The 20,688-nt window shown below is 38.4% G+C and overlaps 2 protein-coding genes across 4 annotated transcripts in view; one reads left to right on the forward strand and one right to left on the reverse strand.

Annotated features, from left to right (window-relative positions):
* Positions 1-20,688, forward strand: part of MTF2 (metal response element binding transcription factor 2) — a 57,032-nt gene that overhangs the window by 1,884 nt on the left and 34,460 nt on the right. The window lies entirely within an intron of this gene.
* Positions 1,674-2,680, reverse strand: LOC150015284 (complement factor I-like). The gene is given in 2 exon segments (XM_090271734.1): positions 1,674-2,516; positions 2,518-2,680. Coding segments are annotated over 2 exon segments (837 nt in total). The 5' UTR covers positions 2,647-2,680; the 3' UTR covers positions 1,674-1,808.

A 20,688-nucleotide genomic window follows, 5' to 3' on the forward strand; every position in this document is an offset into this window, starting at 1 on the left:
CTATACCTATTAAGATGAAAGCACACAAAATTTTAGAACTAGAAGTACAGAAATTACCTGTCTAAACTTTTTCTAGATAAAAAATATTTAATAATGCTTGTTGCCTCAGAGCTCAGTTTGGAAAGGGATTTATTCTTTGTATTTTGCTATGTATGGGTGCTTTGATGTCATGGATTATAAATATACCTTTTTATTAGATCCTTGACTAAAAGGATAATTTGATCTATTTATATTTCATCATAATCTTTGCATTTGACTTCAGGAAACTGGCAGTATAGTGATCTATTTTTATAATTGATTAATTTGCTTGAGAGAGAGAGAGAGGAAAGGAGAGAGGGAGCAAGGGAGGGAAAAAGAGAAAGAGAGAAAAAGGGAAACATTGATTTGCTCTTCCATTTATTGATGCATACATTGGTTGATTCTTACATATGCGTTGACCAGGGATGTTGATTTTTTTGTATGTGCCTTGACTGGGGATTGAACCCACAACCTTGGTGTATCAGGGCGATGCTCTAACCAGTTTCCCTGTGGGTGTTTTTATGTATTAGGATAGTGCTATCCAGTAGAACTTTCTGCACTGATGGCAATGATGTTTATTTGCTCTATCCAGTATGGTAGCCAATAACTACATGTGGATGTTGAACACTAGACATGTAACTAGTGAGACTGAGAACTGAATTTATAATTTAATTTAATAAAACAAATTTTAATGGACATAAGTAGCTAGTGGCTGCTATATTGGATATCACAATATTAGGGATTATTGCACCCATTTATTAGGAATTGTCACATCCACTAACCATGGAAACCCAAGGGTAAGGAACTGTGTTATGCCTAAGGAGATTGAAATTTTTAAGATAAAGTGTTTTTCATTTTTGCTACACATCATGTCTTCTGTCATATGTTTTCATATAACATTGTAAAAGAATAATGAAGGTAGCAACCACTTGTTTTTTCAAGAGATATAAGATTGTTTCTTTTGTTGAAAAACAGCAAAACTGGATGTTAAAGTTTTTTTTTTTAATTTACTTTGTTATTTTGACACATAGTTAAAAACATTAAGGAAAATTTCAAACAGATACAAAGTGAACACAAATATTTATTATAATTAACTTTTTGTGTAGCCATGCTTTTCATCTATACCTCTACCCACTCTCCCACTTCACTCCATTGTTCCTTTTTTTTTTTTTTTAGGTAAAATTTACATATATTGAAATGCATAAATCTTAACTGTACACTTAAAAATAATAGCTTTAGTGGGGTATAATGTACATACCATATTTATATTACATAATTCATGTGTGTTACCTTTTAAGATACAATTCAGTGATTTTTTTTTTTTAGTATAGTCACAGATGTGTGCAATCATCACCGTTATCTAACTTGAACATTTTCATCACCCCAAAGTGAAAATCTGTATCTACTAGCAGTCACTCTTTATTTGTCCCTCCCCCTACCTCTGGCAACCACTAATCTATTTTCTGTGTTTATATTTTGCCTATCCTGAATATTTCATATAAATGGAATCATACAATTCTTGACCTTTTGTGTCTGTCTTTTCCACATAGCAAAATGCTTTTGAAAGGTATGTCCAAGTTCTGCCATATATTTCTTTCTTTTTTTTTTTTATGGTTGACTAAAACATTTATTTAAGAATTATATAGAAAAATTCAAATATAATATAAACCTTGTATTGACCTTTAAAATGTCCAATAAAATTTGCTTAATTTTTTTTCTAGAGACGTACAAATTATGCAGCATCATTTCAATTAAAATGGAGCTCTTGAGAGAAAAAAGAGGTCACAGTTTTATACATTGTGCTGAGAAATAAGAGACCTTCCCACATGATGGCTAATCCAATCAAAGTAATTGGCCACTTTGGTGTAAATACCTGGGAAGTCTGGTTGTCCACAGTTTTCACCCCAGCTCACAACACCCCAAACATAAGTCACGTTGTTGGCATCCTTACAGACTAAGGGGCCTCCAGAGTCCCCTTTACAGGCATCAATAGAACCATCATCTGTACCTGCACATTCCATTTCTTTTTCAAAGTACCGACCTGGGTAAAACTTAGAGCAGTTATCTATTAGGTGAACTTCACCCCATCGAAGTGAGTAGACTTTTAGGTTATCTTTTTCTCGACCCCAGCCAGAAATGATGCATTTATCATTAGGTTGGAATAAATATGGAGACCAGGGAACACAGGCAGGGATGGTACCAGGCAGCACACAGTCATTATGCCTTGGGCGTTTTTTCATTTCAATCAAAGCTATGTCATTTTGGTAGGTGGTTCCACTGTAGTTTTCATGGATAATAATTCTATTAACCTTCTGAACAGGTGTCTCACTGTTAGGCTTTATCCAGTCTATTAATGATACCCATATTTGGTAACAGTGAACTCTGCTAGCTCTGACACAATGTGCAGCAGTCAGGACCCAACAGCCACCAATATAAATTCCTCCACAGGTGATTTTTTCATCTTCCTTAAGTGCCACCTGCCATGGGAAGTCTCCCACTCACTTCTGCTGGTGTTCCTCCGACGACTCGTTTCCTTCGAGAGGGCGTGCTGTTTTTAACTCCACAGGATAGTTTAGGGAGCAACAACTTTATCTGTTTCCTTTCTGCATCCATATTAGAAGTCGACATTTCTGTTTCTTCTTTAAATTTTGGATTTCCAGCTCCTGCATTCTGTGTGTAACACACCACTCTAGCTGAACCCCAGTGAGGTTTAGTTGTTCTCTTGGTAAAAGTGCATTCAGCCAAACTGGACTCGAATCCTCTACAATGCACCTGCAGACATTCAGTGAAATTTACCGGGAGATCTTCAGGAGAATGAAAACTTCCTTGAGTATCATGCGCACCTCCTGGGCTCAAGCAGAGGGAAGGCAGAGAGGACTGGAGACACTTGGGGAGAGTTTGGTGTGGTGGCTTTGAGGGGAGAGCTGGGGAAGCGGCCGGCCAGGTCCCAGTGCTGACTCCTCCTCTAACATATATTTCTACTTCATTCCTGTTTATGGCCAAAATGTATTTCATACTACATTTTGTTCATTAGTTGATCAACGTTTGGGTTGTTTCTAATCTTCGGCTGTTATAAATAATGCTTTGAACATTTGTGTATATGGTTTGTGTGGACTTGTGTTTCCAGTTCTCTTGGCTACATAGCTAAGTGGAATTGCTGCGTCAGATGATACCTCTGTGCCAGTTTTCCGAAGAGCCTGTACCAGCAATGATGAGGATTCTAATTTCTGTACATCCTTGCCAGTACTTATTGTGTCTGCCTTTTTTATTATAACCATCCTAGTGGGTGTGCAGTTATAGCTCACTGTAGTTTTGATTAGCATTATCCTGATGGCCAATAATGTTGAGCACCTTTTCCATGTAGTCATTGGCCTTTTGTATACCTCCTTTGGGGAACTGCCAATTCACATCCTTTGCCTGTTTTAAAAATTGGGTTATTGCCCTGCCTAGTGTGGCTCGGTTGAAGCATCATCCTGTATACCGAAAGGTTGCAGGTTTGATTCCTGGTCAGGGCATATGGCCTAGATTGCAGGTTCAACCCTCAGTCCGGGCGCATAGGAGAGGCAACCAGTCTATGTTTCTCTCTCACATGGATGTTTCTCTTCCTCTGTTTCCATCTCTCAACCAGTAAGCATGCCCTGACTAGTGTGGCTTCGTTGGTTAGGCTGTGTCCCACATTGTGAAAGGTCACTGGTGCCATTCTCAGTCAGGGTACATGCCTGGATTGCAGGTTTGGTTCTGGTCGGAGTGCGCAACTGATCGATCTCTCACATGGATGTTTCTCTCCCTCTCTTTCTCCCTTTTTTCCCTTCTCTAAAAATAAAATAATTTTAAATCAGCCCTGGCTGGCGTGACTCAGAGGATTAAGCACCAGCCTGCTAACTAAAGGGTTGGTGGTTTGATTCCCAATTGGGGCACATGCCTAAGTTGTGGGCCTGGACCCCTGTTGGGGTACGTGAGAGGCAGCCACACATTGATGTTTCTTTCCCTCTCTTTCTTCGTCCCTTCCTCCATCTCTAAAAAAAAAATTTTTTTTTTAAATTAATAAACATGTCCTCAGGCAAGAATAAAAAAATAAAGATTGGATTTATTTATCTTATTTTTTTAAATTTGATTTTAATGAGAGGAAAGGGGGAGAAGTGAGAGTGAAAACATTGATTTGTTGTTCCACTTTTGATGCAGTCATTGGTTGATTCTTGTATGTACCCAGACCTGGGATGGACCTGCAACCTTGAAGTATTGGAACGATGCTGTAACCAACTGAGCTACTTTGGCGAGGGCTGGATTATTTATCTTTTGTTGAGTTGTAAATATTCTTTATGTATTTTGGATACCAGTCCTTTATCAGATGTATGATTTGCAATTATTTTCTCTCATTCTATGGGGTTTCTTTCCACTTGGTGGTGTCCTTCAAAGCACAAAAGTTTTTAATTTTTAAAATTTATTTTATTTTTTTAAAGATTTTAATTAATTTATTTTTAGAGAGGGGGAAGGAAGGGAGAAAGAGAGGGAGAGAACATGGATGCTAGAGAGAAACATTGATTAGTTGCCTTTTGCATGTGCCCCCACTGAGGACTGAACCTACAACCCAGTCATGTGACCACAGACCAGGAACTGAACCACTGACCTTTCACCTTATAGATGCCACCCAACCAACTGAGCCACACTGGTCAAGGCTGCTTGTGCTTTTGATATATCTAAGAGAAGCATTGCCTTACACAGTGTCCCAAAGATTTACTCCTCTGATTTAATTTTTAATTTATTTTTAATCCTCACCCAAGGACATTTTTTTCATTACTTTTAGAGAAAGAGAGGAATGAAGAGAGAGAGGGAGAGAGAGAACATTGACCTGTTGGCTCCCATATATGCCCTGACCGGGGATGAAACCTGCAACCTAGGTGATAGAACACGTAAACTTTTGGTTTATGGGACAATGCTCCAACCAACTGAGCCACACCAGCCAGGGCCCTCCTATGATTTTTTAAGAATTATATAGTTTTAGCTCTTACATTTATCCTATGATTCATTTTGAATTAATTTTTGCCTATGATGTGAGCTGGGTATCTAGCTCCATTCTTTTACATGTGAATACTGTTTTCCCAGAACTATTTGTTAAAAAATCTCTTCTTTCCGAATGAATTGTTTTGACAAACTTCACAGGTCAATTGACCGTAAGTGTATGGGTTTAATTCTGTATTCTCGGTTTTATATCAGTGATTTATTTATGTGTCCTCATGTCTACATCATAACATCTTTATTACTGTTGTTTTGTATAAAATTTCAAAATTGGGAAGTATGAGTCCTTTGGTTTGTTCTTTTTTTTTCTCCCCAATATTTGAGTATTATGTGTTAGCATCAGTCTGTCAGTTTTTGCAAAAAAAGTCAGCTGGGATTTTTATACATAATGCATTGAATCTGTAGACGGATTTGGGAAATAGCACCATCTTAATGTTAACATCCATGAGCATGATGTCTTTCCAGTCTGTAGGTCTTATTTAATTCCTTTCTCTGTTATGTAGTTTTCATTGTACAAGCATGCATTTTTCTTAAAATTTATTCCTAACCATTTTGTACTTTTTGGTGCGATTGCAAATAGAATTTTTTTCTTAATTTCAATTTCAGATTGTTTATTGCTAGTGTATAGAAATCACTTGATTTTTACATATTAATCTTGTATTCTGCAACCTGGCTGAACTGGTTTATTAGATCCAACATAATAGTTTGTGTGTGGGTATTCTGAATCACCTTTTGAGTTTTATAGTATATTCCCTCACAGTATCAGTTTTTGTGCCATTTTGAGTATTGAGTATTTCTTCAACTAAAATATTAATAAAAATATGTAAAATATAAAAATTGGTGCTGCACTCTGTAGCAGGTTTATAGTTAAATATAGCAGATCTACTCTTGAATCTCACTTTGGAATACTATCTAAACATGTCTGATTTACTATGTACTCCACCATCTCCCACCACTATTGATTTCTAGAGAGGTAAAATATGCCTTAGTATTTTCTCTCAAATTTTCTCCCCAGTCGCTGCTGACACCCACTTTGTATTTTGATGCTGGTACTCTTAGGGTATGCATATCCATTGCCATTGAGGAGTACTTTGCTACTGCTGCCTGGCCAGTTAGTGATTATAAGATCGTCGGCAGCCGTCCGTCTCAAGAGACGATGGTGTAGCTTCTTAAGAGTCTATCTGCACCGCCGAGAATGGCTGTGCAGTCCGACTCGGGAGTGACACAGTATCTGTCTCCTCCCGTGTTGAATCGACATCTTGTGATGACGCTGGAGTGTTTTCTCCAGTGAAGCTGAAGCTACAGAGCCTGGGCAGGGTGATATGGAGGGTCTGCTGTTGCCCATGCCCGTCCGTCTCGAGAGACGATGGTGTAGCTTCTTAAGAGTCTATCTGCACCGCCGAGAATGGCTGTGCAGTCCGACTCGGGAGTGACACAGTATCTGTCTCCTCCCGTGTTGAATCGACATCTTGCGATGACGCTGGAGTGTCCTCTCCAGTGAAGCTGAAGCTACAGAGCCTGGGCAGGGTGATATGGAGGGTCTGCTGTTGCCCATGCAGCAGACCCCCCCTCTCTTCGCAGCTGAAGGGTCCAAGGGAAAGACGGAGTCAATACAGCTTGGCTTCAGGTGCGCCGCAGGAGTTGCCGGTGTTGACTACAACGTCAAACCGCCTTAAGGACTCCGGCTCCGGATTTTCTGTTGGGGTTTACTCCCTTAGCCTTTCCCCTGAAGAGGTATGCCGCAAGGCAGCGGAGGTTTTTTGGAGTCAGAGTTTTCCTTCTCTGATGTGCCCTGACTGGAAGATCGAACCAGCGACACTTAGCTCGCAGGCCGACGCTCAATCCACTGAGCCAAACCAGCCAGGACGATTATAAGATACTGTCAGTTATAACACAGATCTACATTTCATAAAGTTAAAAGGTAAAAATTATATGTCACTTAGTTAATGACTCATCAAGGCATCCCTACGACCTTTTGGAGCTCTTTAAGCAGAGAGTGAGTGATTAAAAACAGGTTTTCCTTACTGAATTAAAGGTGCATTTAATAAGCAAGAGGGTTGGTGGCAGGAAGATCAGTTAGAAGTCTATGGCAATAGTGAAGGCAAATAAGAGAGTGGTTTTAGGAGATATTTGAGAGATGATCTTCAAGGAAGAATCAACAGGACTGGGTGAGCCTTTGGAGGGTTAAGGAAGAGGGAAGAATGAAGGATAACATTTCTAGATTAAGAGACACTCAGATGGAAATGGCATTAACTAAGGGAATACTGAAGAAAGGGGAGGAATTTGAAGAAAATGTTAGTATTGTTAAGATGCTGGGGAATCCAAGTTGGATATCTAGTGGGCAATGGAAGTAAGGGTCTGAAGGTTGAGAAATAGAATGGAGCTGGAAAGAAGAGATTTAAAAATTGTCAACAGATAAAAATTAGGTGAAATATTAGGAGAACATGACTATTTAGGACAGACAGAACATGTAGAACAAAAGGGAATCCTAGGCAGCTCCAGCATTTAAAGGGTTGGCAGAGGAGGAAAAATTAGTACAGAAGAGTTGGGATAACAGTCACTTAATACAGGTGACAAGTATCTTAGTACACAAGGTAAGCGAATTTCAAGAAGTGTTGATCATCATCAATTATTATACAAATATTGGGTACAGTGAGAAATTAGAGCATTGTCTGATATTTGGTCATTTGGAAGACTTTGATGTGATTGTTAACAGTAATTAGGACAGCTTGCCACAGATTAAGTGGAGTGTGCTTTTTTAAGTTTGTTGGTGAAAAGAATGAGAAAAATTGAGAAATATTTTTTTATTGTATCAAAATCAGGGGTAGGTAGCTATTTCTATCTCAGTAAACTGAGCAACCAGGTTGAACCATCTCTAGAAGTGCATTTCATCACCTAATAGTGTTAAATGCAACTTATCACTTAATAGACCTAAATTAGGCCTATAAAAATCTTGTGGCTAAATGTACTATGGATGAGCAGCTTGAAAAATGGCAATCAGTAATTTGATTTTACCACTTACTAAGTCTGAAAATGTTCTTGGCTTTTCCACTGTATTTTGTGACTTCACTACATAATTGGGATCCAACATGACAAATTTCTAGAATAACTTAGTTTATCTCAGATAGTGTTACCTGCTAGAGTTTACCATACTAGGAGTCAAGAGTTTTGGGCTGTAATCCAGCATTACTTGACTTTCTTTAGAGCTTTAAGGAAGTGATTTTACTTCTGAGTTAACAGTTCTTTTATTTGATAATGGGAGCAGTAGTCTCCCCCTTCCTATCTTATGGCATTATTAGGAGAAAATGAGATGCAAATGCTCTTGAGAAAGTTAAACACTATAGTAAACTGAAGGTTTTTCAGCCCTTTTAATTTTTTTAAAATCCTCACCTGAGGATATGTTTATTGATTTGGGGGGGGGAGGATACAGAGAGAAAGAAATGTTGATGTGAGAGAAATATCAATCAGTTGCCTCCTCTTCGTGCCCCAACTGGGATTGAACCCCCAACCTAACTATGTGCCCTGACCAGGGATTAAACCCACACACAACTTTTTTGGTGTTTGGGATGACGCTCCAACCATGTGGCCAGGGCTCAAACTCTTTTAATCTATCTGCTCTGCTACCCATGAGTCAGTTAATAATTTTCTTTTAGGAAGTGGGACTTCTTAACTCTAGGGCAGTTAATGGCTTGCAACAAGGATACCTCATTTCTATGATTTCTTCTTCCCTGGTCTTAGGGCCAAATTCTGCAGGATTATAATGAAAAATCTGAACTTTTCATTCAGTTCATTTTTACCTAAATTGTTAGTGAATTTCATTTATGGTATTGTAATCAACCTTACCAGTTACGGACTTGAAGTTAACTATGGTTTTTATGTATATTAGCATTGTTGGGTTTTGGTGTTTTAAGTCTAGTTACCTGCTAGTATGTCATCAGGGATCTCCAAACTAATTGTTAGCTATTATTAAAATGGCATTGCGGAGACATTCTGGTTTTAATTTGCACAAATAGTTAAGATGACTGTATACTTGATAAATTATATTTAATGTTGTTTACAATTTTTTAAAAGTAACAGCTTTTAATAGTTTATAAAAATCTTTTTATGATTACATAAGTACTGTGTAAATGTTGCAAAAGCCTACATGTACAGAAATGTTCTATCAAACTGATATTTTTTCCTTAATTTTAGGATATTTAAATATATTTTATGTAATTTCATGATCAGAGCCAAAGCCACATTCACTGAAACTGTATACAGTACACCTCTGTCATTGCTTGACCTGTTGAGTGGCTAGCTATTTTTAATTCTAGAGGGCTCAGGCTAAACCTGCAGTTGCGGTGGTAAATTTGGTTCTTCCTTTAGTTTCAATCTTGAAGTGAGATGGAATTAAGTAAAATTTTAGAAGAGTTGCTGGCTTTTGATTTTACATTTAAATACACAACTGAATTTGGAGCTGTGTGTATTAGAATATGTACATTCATAGGATAGTGGTATTTGATGGAGGATTTATTTACTAGTATGTGTATTGGTAGGTATAGGCTTTCAATTTGTTATTAAGTACCTACTTTGTGCCATACACTATGAAAAGTTTTAGATAACTAGTGATGAGCAGGATATTTTCTTTAAATTGTAATTTGAAATGCAAATTCCACTTGTTTAGATGGAGTTATTTAGGTTATAATTTATAGAAAATTGTTTGATTCTGCTTTAAATATATGTTTTACACAGAAAATTCAGAATTATCAGTGTAAGAGAGTAAGAAAATTTGTTAGAATATGAATATTTATGGTTAGATATTTTTCCACTAGTTTCAACGACTTCTCCAATCTTGTAACTAGTAGTTTGTATTATGCTCAAATTATCCCCATACCCTCCCAAAACAATCTTTGTCCTTCTTGAGAGGTCAAACGTTTACAAAGAGTAAGCTTCACAGCCTGTTAGTGTTCACTTCTAAACCCCATGTTGCCTGACATTTGAACCCAGTGGTGATAAGTGACTTTGGGATTGTTAACTTCAATAAACAGTTTTTATTACTAATTTTACCAAACCTATTCGGTAATCTGGTATACTATTTTCTCCTTTTTCTTCATTTTCTTTTTGTGTCTTTTGTTTATTGTATTATTATTTTCAGCTTTATATTTTTATGGTATGTTATTATTTTTATGATATTTCTGGGTTCTTCTATTTCTGTGGTGACTTCTTTCCTAAGAGGACTTGTTTGTTTAAAATTATATTTTATTGATTATGCTATTACAGTTTCAGTTTTTCCCCCTTTGCCACCTTCCACCCAGCGCCACCCATTCTCTCAGGCCATCACCACACCATTGTTCCTGTCCATGGTTCATGCACGGAAGTTCTTTGGCTGCTCCATTTCCTATACTGTACTTATCATCCCCATGGGTATTCTGTAACTACCTATTTGTACTTCCTAATCCACTCACTTCTTCACCCATTCTACCACACCTTCCTCCCATTTGGCAAACATCAAAATGCTGTGTTCATGATTCTGTCTCTGTTCTTGTTTCCTTAGTTCATTTTTTAGATTCAGTTGTTGATATGTATTTTTGTCACTTTATTGTTGATAGTATTGATTTTCTTTTCTTAAATAAGTCCCTTTAACATTCATATAATAATGGTTTGGTGATGATGAACTCCTTTAGTTTTTTCTTGTCTGTCCTTTGATTCTAGTGATAGCTTTGTTGGGTAGAGCAATCTTGGCTGTAGGTCCCTGCTTTTCATTGACTTTGAGTATTTTTTGCCAATCCCTTTTAACCTGCAAAATTTCTGTTGAGAAATCAACTGATGGTTTTATGGAACTCCCCTGTAGGTAACTAACTGGTTTTCTCTTGCTGTTTTTAAGAGTCTCTCTTTATCTTTAACCTTTGACATTTTAATTATGATGCGACTTGGATTAAGCCTCTGCATCCGTCTTGTTTGGGATTCTCTGTGCTTCCTGGACTTGTATGTCTATTTCCTTTGCCAAACTTGGGAAGTTTTTCTTCATTATTTTTCACATAGATTTCCAATTTCTTTCTCTTTCTCTTCTTTCTGGCACCCCTATGATGTGATGTTGTAACACTTGAAGTTGTCCCAGAGGCTGCTTATACTGTCCTCATTTTTTTGATTCTTAAAAAATTTTTATTCTTGTTCTGATTGGTTGTTTTTGCCTTCTTATGTTCCAAGTCATTGATTTGATTCTTGGCTGCAGCCACTCTACTGTTGTTTCCTTGTAAATTGTTCTTTTTTTTTACAGTATTTTATTGATTATGTTGATTATGTTGCTACAGTAGTTCCTTCTTAGTTGTGGAGGGAGATACAGCGTGTCTGTCTATGCCTCCATCTTGGCTGGAAGTCCTCTGTAAATTGTTCTTCATTTCAGTTAGTGTGTCCTTTGTTTCTAACTGGATCTTTTTTATGCTGTTGAGACCCTCATTAAGTTCCTTAGGCATCTTTATAACCAGTGTTTAGAACTCTGCATCTTATAGATGGCTTATCTCCATTTTGTTTAACTTTTTTGGAGTTTGATCTCTTCTATCATTTGGGCCATGTTTCTTTGTCTCCTTGTTTTGGCAGCCTCTTTTGGTTTATGTGTGTTTGGTTGAACTGCTATGACTCCCTGTCTTGGTAGCGTTGCCTAATATAGTAGGTGTCCTATAGGGTCCAGTGGCACAACCCCCACCACCACCTAAGCTTGGTACTCGAGGTGCACCCTTCATGTGCATTGAGTACAGCCTCCTCTTGTAGTTGAGCCTTGATTGCTGTTGGCAGGTCAATGGGAGGGCTTTACCCAGGCCAATCTGCTTCAAGGACTGACTGTGACCGCCAGCCTCTGCCCTCTGTGGAAGATCAACTGTGCAGGGACTGTGTGGTGGTGCTCCAGTGTGGTCCGTAGCTGTTCACGTGCATGGGCTCCTGAGTTTCCTGGGTGGTGCAGGCCAAAGTCAGCCCCTACCTGTGTTTTGCCTGGGCTCACCTTGTATGAGCTATAAAGCAATCTGAGATGGCTGCTACTTGTGCTGGGCTTGGAGATTCCCAGGTGAAACCAAGCTGTGAGTCTAGACTGGCTACTGTTAGTGCTATGGGGGGTGGGGCTGGGGGCTTACTGAGATTGGCTATTGCTTGTTTGATAGGATTTAGGAAGTTGTGAAGCATGAGCCAAGACCAGTCAGTCCTATGGAAAAGTTACCATTAACAATTTGGGTGTGCTGGTAAGTTGGGTGGGACGGAGTCTGGGGATCTCCAAGGTAGGGCAAATAGTGTTAGCCAGGTTGATGGAGTCTCAGGTATGGCAGCCACGTGCCAGCTCATGGCTCTGTCAGGGAGGGCTCAGAAAAGCAACAGTGGCCTCTGCCTGCCTTTTGCCCAGGAGAAAGCTGTTCCCCAGCTCTTGCCTTGATGCCAGACACTTAATTTCCTCCCTATATACCACTGGTACCTTTCAAGCTGTTATCCCAGTGCTGGAGCTCAGAATGAGAGAATCTGAAGAAGTTCATGTGGGGGGTTCTTTAAGGGAACTACTCGGGACTCCAGAAGTTTCTCTACATACTCAATCCCGGCTGGTTTCTGCAGCCAGAAGTTGTGAGGACTCATCTTGCTGACACTGGAACCCTGGGCAGGGGGTCCTGATGTGGGGCTGGGACTCCTCTTTCCTGAGATATCCCTCCCGAATTTTTATCCACCACATGTAGACGTAGGACCAGCCTGTTTCAGGTCTCCAGTCCTTCTACTAGTTCAGATGGATGTGGTTTCTTTAATTTTGTAGTCCTCAGACTTTCATTCAACTTGATTTCTGATGGGGTCTGAGTGGTTGTTGTTCTATGTTTTAGTTGTGATTTTGATGTGATTGTGCAAAGAGGCGAACCGTGTTTACCTATGCCACCATCTTGACAGGAAGTCCTCCTATGAAGAATCTTTTGCTCATCATTTGAATAAGAGTTTTCCAAAGTTTCCCAGATTTTACTTTCAGGAACCATTAACATTTTGGTGGGATGAGAGTAGTGTGTTGACATAGGTTTGCCACCTTTTTTTTTTTTTTTAAGTATATTTTCTTGATTATGTTGTTGCAGCAGTTCCAATTTTTTTCCCCTTTACTCCCCTCTGCCCGCTAACCCCCTTCTCTCCAGCAGTCCCACACCCCTTAGTTCATGTCCATGGATTGTGCATATAAGTTCTTTGGCTTCACCCTTTCCTACATTATTCTTAACTTTCCGCTGTCAATTTTGTAACAAACAATTAGGCTTCTTAATCCCTGCACCATTTCCCCATTTCTCCCCCATCTCCCTCCCAGCTGATAACCCTCCAGATGATCCCCATACCTATGATTCTGTTACTATTCTGGTTTGCTTAGTTGGATTTTGTGTTTTTTAGATTCAGTTGTTGATAGTTGTGAGTTTGTTGTCATTTTAGTGTTCATAGTTTTGATCTTCTTTTTCTTAAGTAAGTCCCTTTGACATTTAATATAATAATGGCTCGGTGATGATGAACTCTTTTAGCTTTACCTTATCTGGAAAGCCCTTCATCTCCCCTTCCTTTTAAATGAGAGCTTTGCTGGATAGAGTCATCTCGGTTGTAGGTCCTTGCATTTCATCACATTGAATATTGCTTGCCAATCCCTCTTTGCCTGCAAACATTCTTTTGAGAAATCAACTGATAGTCTTATAGGCACCCTTTGTAGGCAACTCTGTGCTTTTCTCTTGCTGCTTTTAAGATTCTCTCTCTATCTTACACCTTTGGCATTTTAATTATGATGTGTCTTGGTGTGGTCCTCCTTGGGTCTAGCTTGTTTGGGACTCTGTGCTTCTTGGACTTGTATGTCTATTTCCTTTGCCAATTTGGGAAATTTTCCTCCATTATTTTTTCACATTGGTTTTCAATTTCTTGCTCTTCCTCTTCTCCTTCTGACAACCCTATGATTCGATGTTGGCACATTTAAAGGTGTCTGACAGGTTCCTAAGCCTCTTCTCACTTTTTTCAACTCTTTGTTTCCTCATTCTGTACTGGTCGATTGTTTTTTTCTTCCTTATGTTCCAAATCATTGACTTGAAACCTAGTTTCTTTCCGTTCACCATTGGTTTTGTGTGGATTTTCCTTTGTTTCACTTAGCATAGCCTTTACTTCTTCCCTTATGTGTTTGCTGTACTCAAGCATATCTGTCAAGCCTGTGAGCATCTTTATCACCAGTATTTTGAATTCTGCGTCTCTTAGGTTGTCTTAGCTCCTCATCACTTAGTTCTCCCAGTGGAGCTTTGATTCATTCCCCCTTTTGGGCCATAGTTCTCTGTCTCATCATCTTGACAGGCTCCTATGTTGGTTTGCCTATATGTCTTAGGTAGAGCGGTTGTTCCTGTTATGTTGTAAGGGTGGAGCTTTAGGGATTCATCAGTACAGGGCGACCCGTTTCACCAAGTTGTGGTGCTGTATGTGGGGGAGGGGTCTGATAGGGAACAGTGCCGCTTGTGCAGCACTTGTCCTTTTTCCAGGCACTTCTCCCACTTTTGTATGTGACTGGTCTCCAGCTGTTTCCCCGGCCAGCTGTTTCCCCGGCCAGCTGTTTTCCCCGGCCATCGTTCCCAGAGTGGGTGGGTCTGCAGACACTCTGTGACAGTGAGGGCCCTCCAAACAAGCAGACTCTGCTGAGAGACTGGCAGCTTCCTCCTCCGCCCCAACCCCCATGGGTTTGCACTGTCAGAAGCAATGAAGCTTGACCCTCTCTGGTGCTGGGACCGTGAGTTTCGAGGTCTGGTCAGGAGCTGGGAACGCTTCCCAGGTGTGCCTGCGTACTTTTTAAAACGTGTGACTGCGCTTTCCACCGGCCTGCTGCTGCCACTGCTGCAGCCGCCACCACCACCACCACACCGTGTCCTCTCCGCCCTGGCTCCACTCCTCCTACCTGTCTGGATGAGTATTTCTTCTTCATATTTTTGTTTGTTGGACTCCCATGCAGCTTGATTTTCTGGAACTTCTGGTTGTCTCTAGTTTTGAGGTAGTTGTATTCCTTCTTAGTTGTGGAGGGTGACCCAGTGTGTCTGTCTGTGCCTCCACATTGGCCGGAAGTATGTTTGTCATTTTGTTTATGTTGGAAAGTAGGAAGGTTATTAAAAACTGCCGCTTATCACCATTGTTTTATAAAAGGAGATATTTTATTTCTTGAGTCTAAGGATATGCTGTCAAAATATGGAATGACTTCTTAAGGTGATTAATTTTTACTTAATTAAAACCTCAGAACATTTGTACTTGCTTTTCTTTGCACTGGTCTGTGGACTTAGTTGCATTTCAGAAACTCCGCCTTAAATAGTCTCCAACTGATTTAGAAGGAGGGAATGGGTAATTTTTATGGTCTAATGTTAGGGGAAAACTATAACGTATTTTAACATACAAGGTGGTACAGATGTAAGTTTGCAGTTTTTTATATGGAAAATAATACAGTAATTAATAATTAATAATACAAGAATAAACCATGTGTTTTGCATACTCACCATTGTAAACCTGCATTTGCCCCACCCTGTATTAATGGCTACAAGTTAAGCCCTGACTTGTGTGGCTCAATTGGTTGGGCATCTTCCCCAAAAGCAAAAGTTATTTGGTTGGCTTCCTGGTTAGGATACATATCTGGCTTGTGGTTCCATCCCAGGTTGGGATGTGTAGGAGAGGCAACGTATTGATGTTTCTCCCTCTCTTACTCCCTCCTTTACCCTCTAAATAAATAAATATTAAAAAAAATAAACACGTCAAGATGACCCTGTGAAGCAACACGACTCTCCCCCCCAGTTCATATAGCAACTAGTATTAGTATTCTTTAGAACTGTTATTCAAGAGGATAAACACTGCTATGGATGTTGATGTTATCAAGGGTTTGTGTTCACTTTTATCATTTTCTGTGTTTTTATAGTTAATTTATAATATTTATGAAAAATGAAGTAGTTGTAAAGTTATAAACTTTTAGCCAGTCCTGGCTATTGTGACTTGATTGGAGTGTCATCTTGTAAATTGAAAGGTTGCAGGGTGTGATTCCTTGTCAGAGCACATGCTTAAGTTGTGGATTGGTCCCCATTTGGGGTGCATAGGAGAGGCAACCAGTCAGTGTTTCTCTCCCTCCCGTCCTCCCTCTCTCTTAAGACCAATGAGCATGTCCTCAGATGAGGATTTAAAACAAACAAACAGAAAGAAAAAGCAACAAAAACTTTTAACCAAAAGACACACTGTCTTAGGAAACCCTGGTGCATTGTTGGTGGGAATGCAAATTGGTGTAGCCTCTATGGAAAACAGTACAGAGGTTCCTAAAATATTTAAAATGGGTCTGCCTTATGACCCAGTAATTCCACTTCTGTGTATACATCCTAAGAATCCCGAGACATCAGTTTGAAAGAAAGAATATGCACCACTATGTTCATAGCAGAATTATTAACCCTTTGAGTCTCAGCATTGCTCCCAGCGACTTTTTTTGGTGGCTATAAATGTAAATAACAATGGAATAATTTGTATTTTGTTTTGTTCTCTTTTGTACCTCAGGTTATATATTGATATAACTTTTTCTCATGTTGACCCAAATTTTGAATTTTTACACTTGTTCAAATACTGACATATTAATTCTGTTATAATTTTTACTTACATTTTAAACGGTCCTTTTAATTTCACTTATCTTTGCAATAATCGTCAAAACTCTATACAGTGTGCATAATAAGGAACCTTTTGCTAATCGACATTTTCATTGCTTTGCGGTATAACATTAGCATTTTGTTTATAAACTTTTTCACTGTTGATATCTATTGATATATGTCTCTAGTGTGAATGCCGTTCGTGTTCTTTTTTTGTACGTTTGAAGTTTTCTTTTTTTCCAAAAATTTATGCAATATTTGGCATACTTCTTGTTATCCATGTTGCTATGTGTTTTTTCAAATTATAATCATATGTTTTATATTATGCTGCATATTATACTTCAAAAGCTATATTGAAGGAAAGAATTTATTTTTTCTAAAATAATTTTAATGCAATGCATTTTTTGTTAAATTGCATCAAAGAACACTGCTTACAAAAGAAGAGTGTGTTTACTATATGTCGTGAAATTTTCAGCAAATTATTATAAATAATATTTTTAATTTTTAATAAGGTTACTTCATTTTATTTTATTTATCTGTTTTGAGAGAGAGGGGAAAGGAGAAAGAGGGAGAGAAATATCACTGTGTGGTTGCCTCTCACACGCCCCCAACTGGGGACCTGGCATGCAACCTAGTCATGTGCCCTGACTAGGAATCGAACCAGCAACACTTGGTTCGCAGGCTGATGCTCAATCCACTGAGCCACAGCAGCGAGGGCTCTGAATAATAATGTTTTTATAGACATTTTTCATAAACTCTGCATTTCTCAGCAAAAGAGCGTGGCATTTCTCACATGAATTTTAGCAGTTACACATGGCACTCAAAGGGTTAACAATAGCCAAGTGCTGGAAACAGCTTAAGTGGCCATCAGTAGATGAGTGGGTAAAAAAGCTGTGGCACATTAACACAATGGAATACTACATGACTGCAAAAAAATAAAAAGAAAATCTTACATTTTGCAACAGTGTGGTTGAATCTGGAGGTTATTATGCTAAGTGAAATAAGCCAGTCAGAAAAAGACAAATTCCATATGATCTCAATATGTGGAATCTAATGAACACTATACACGAAGAAATAAAACAAACAGACTTGGAGATACAGAGAACAGACTGACGATTGCCAGAGGAGAGTGGGGTTGGGGGACTGGGTGAAAAGGCGAAAGGATTGAGAATGATAGTAATTGGGATGTAAAGTACAGCATAGGAAATGTAGTCAGTAGTGTTATAATAGCTCTGTATGGTGCCAGGTGGGTACTGGAAATACCAGTGGGAACAGTTCGTAAAGTATATGATTGTCTAACCACTATGCTATACACCTGAAATTAAAAATTAATAGTGAAGATTCAAAAAATATACACACAGTGTCTTGTCTGTTCCTTCCATCCTTCTTAAAGGCAAGTACTTTTCACTCTTAGCTATATTTTTTTGTATTTCTAAATAAAACATTGCTGTATCTTGATATATCAACTTTAGACATTTTCTTCCTGTAATGTTAGATGAGGAATTTCTCACATAGCCTCTTAGCCCATTCTTTCAGTATGCTTACACACAAAACTTCAAACCCCATTTTCTTTTTATGATAATATACAAATTTACATGTGAGCCACATAGAATATAATGTAGCAAAATAATGTTGAGGGTTAAATTATTTAATACATGCAAAGTACTTAGAACAGTGTCAAATATTTGTTAGAAATTTTTAGTTGTTATTTCTAGTATTATGTTTCTTAAACAATTGGGCCTAAAAATTGACTCATTAAAAATATATAATTTGCTTAGTATTTTTTTTTTTAAGATTTATTTTTAGAGAGAGGGGAATGGAGGGAGAAAGAGAGGAAGAGAAACATCAATGTATGAGAGATACATGGATTGGTTGCCTCTCACTCACCCCCAGCTAGGGTGCGAGCAACCCAGGCATGTGACCTGACTGGGAATCCAACTGGCGACTTCCTGGTTTGTAAGCTGTCGCTCAATCCACTGAGCCACATGAGCCAGGGCTGCTTAATATTTTTGAACATTGAAATCTTCACATATCTTTCCCCTGTTCTGTAAAATGTGTCCTAGTGTAGTTTTCCATACTGTCAGTCTATCATATGATTTATCACTTACATTGGTTTTTTTTTTTTTTAAGAGCTACTGCCTGGAACTCTTCTCTAGTTCTTCTCTAATCTGGACTTGTTGCTCTCTAGACTTCTTGCACAGATGTTGTCTTGGTAGTTGCTGTTACCATTTCCTTTGCTTTCCTGCTGCGTTGACTCCCTTGCATCTCATGTCTGCCTTTTATTTTGTTTTTCGGTATCTCCTATAAGGCCTATGTTATGGAGCATTTGCGAGCAAAGAGGACACGAGGCAATTTAGAAATAAATTTATAGCGTTTATTTACCTGGCCAGGGACGGGTCTTCCCACCTTCAGAAGGAGAAGATCGGAGAGCCGCCCCGCCTTACAGACTAAAAGGTTTTTAAAGGCAAAAGAACTATACTCATGTCCTTGGGGTAGCCAGATAACAAGAGAAAAAAACTACACAGGCGTGAGAAACTACATATACACACACTTTCTAATTTAGAAGGGGCTTCAGCTGATAAATACTTGGCGCAAAACTATACTCATGTCCTTGGCTACAGCTAGGGTCAGCTAGCAAAGGGGGGCCTCAAGATTGCTAGGATACGTGAGCAAAAAATAACCTGCCACTGGGGTAAAACGCAAAAAATGGCAAAGAGTAAAAAATGACCCATTACACCTAAAGAAAATGTGCTTGAGTAATAAATCGTTATAGACTTTATATGCCTGGAAATTACTTATTTTACCCTTTGTCTTGATTGATTTCATTGGTTTTAAAGTTGATTTTCACTCACCTTACCTTTCACTCAGAATTTTAAATGAATAGATCCTGTCTTCCAACTTCTGATGTTGCTGTAACACTGTCTTTACTATTCTCAGTCCTTTGTAAGTTGCCTTTTTCTTTCTTCCTAACCATTGTAGCTTCATCCTTGATTTCCTTGGCACAGATCTTTTTCATTCAATTTGCTGGACACTTGACTATTTCAGTCTGGCAACTCCTGTTCCTATGTTCTGGAACGTTTCCTTCTACTTTTTCTTTGATAATTTTCCCTCTAAATTTTCCCTGTTTACGCTATTGCGTGTACTTTACTAGCCACATGTTAGATTTCTTAGATTGAGCTTCTGATTTTCTCTATTTTTTATTATTTGTCTTCAATTTGGCTATCATTTCTTAGTACTTCCTATTTTTTCTCTTGTATAGTATCTTACATCATGGATGTGATATTTTCTCAGCTTTCTGAGGACATTATAGTTTTTAAAGAAAACCTTTTAAAAGGTGTAAGACAAAGCACAGATATAGGCTGCATAAAATAAATTTATAGGTTAATAAATTATTGTAAGGCTAAAGCCTTTGTAACCAACCCAGGGTTAAGAAATAGAACATTGCCTGCCAGCCCAGAAACCCAAATTTTAACCTGTTTCCCCAAAGGTAACTATCCTGACTTTTATGGCGATTACTTTCTTTTTTAAAGATTTTATTTGTTTATTTTTATTTTTTAAAGTTTTTATTTATTTGTTTTTAGAGAGAGGAGAATGTGTGAGGAAGAAACCAGATCATTTGACATGTAGATTTCCCAGCCTAGGTTTTACTGATTACATCCCCATTGTGCAGTTGAATATATCTCTGCATTTCTATAAATTGGTGGCCAAGATGTACAGACTTATCAGATTCAAGTTTGCTTTTTTTTTTTTTTTTTTTTTTGGCAGTACTACTTTATGGGTTTGGTGTGTTTTCCTATCAATAAGTATATAAAGTCTGGCTGTTGCTCTTGTGCTGTTAGCCACTGGTCCTCAGTGCATGGATCTGTTTGTTTATTAGGTGTTGCAAAATGATTATTTTGAAAATTTATTTTTTTAATTTATTTTCTTGAATATATTTATAAGGACAGTTTTCTTTATAAATATATTCAAGATAACCCTGTTTTCCGTAGGCACTTTGCCTATTTTAGTCTCCTTTTATTGTGTCTTCTAATGGAAATGTGACTTGAAAGTCCAGCTG

Source organism: Furipterus horrens, unplaced genomic scaffold (genome assembly GCF_987537825.1).
Source record: "Furipterus horrens unplaced genomic scaffold, mFurHor1.1.pri manual_scaffold_3, whole genome shotgun sequence".
NCBI lineage: Eukaryota > Metazoa > Chordata > Mammalia > Chiroptera > Furipteridae > Furipterus > Furipterus horrens.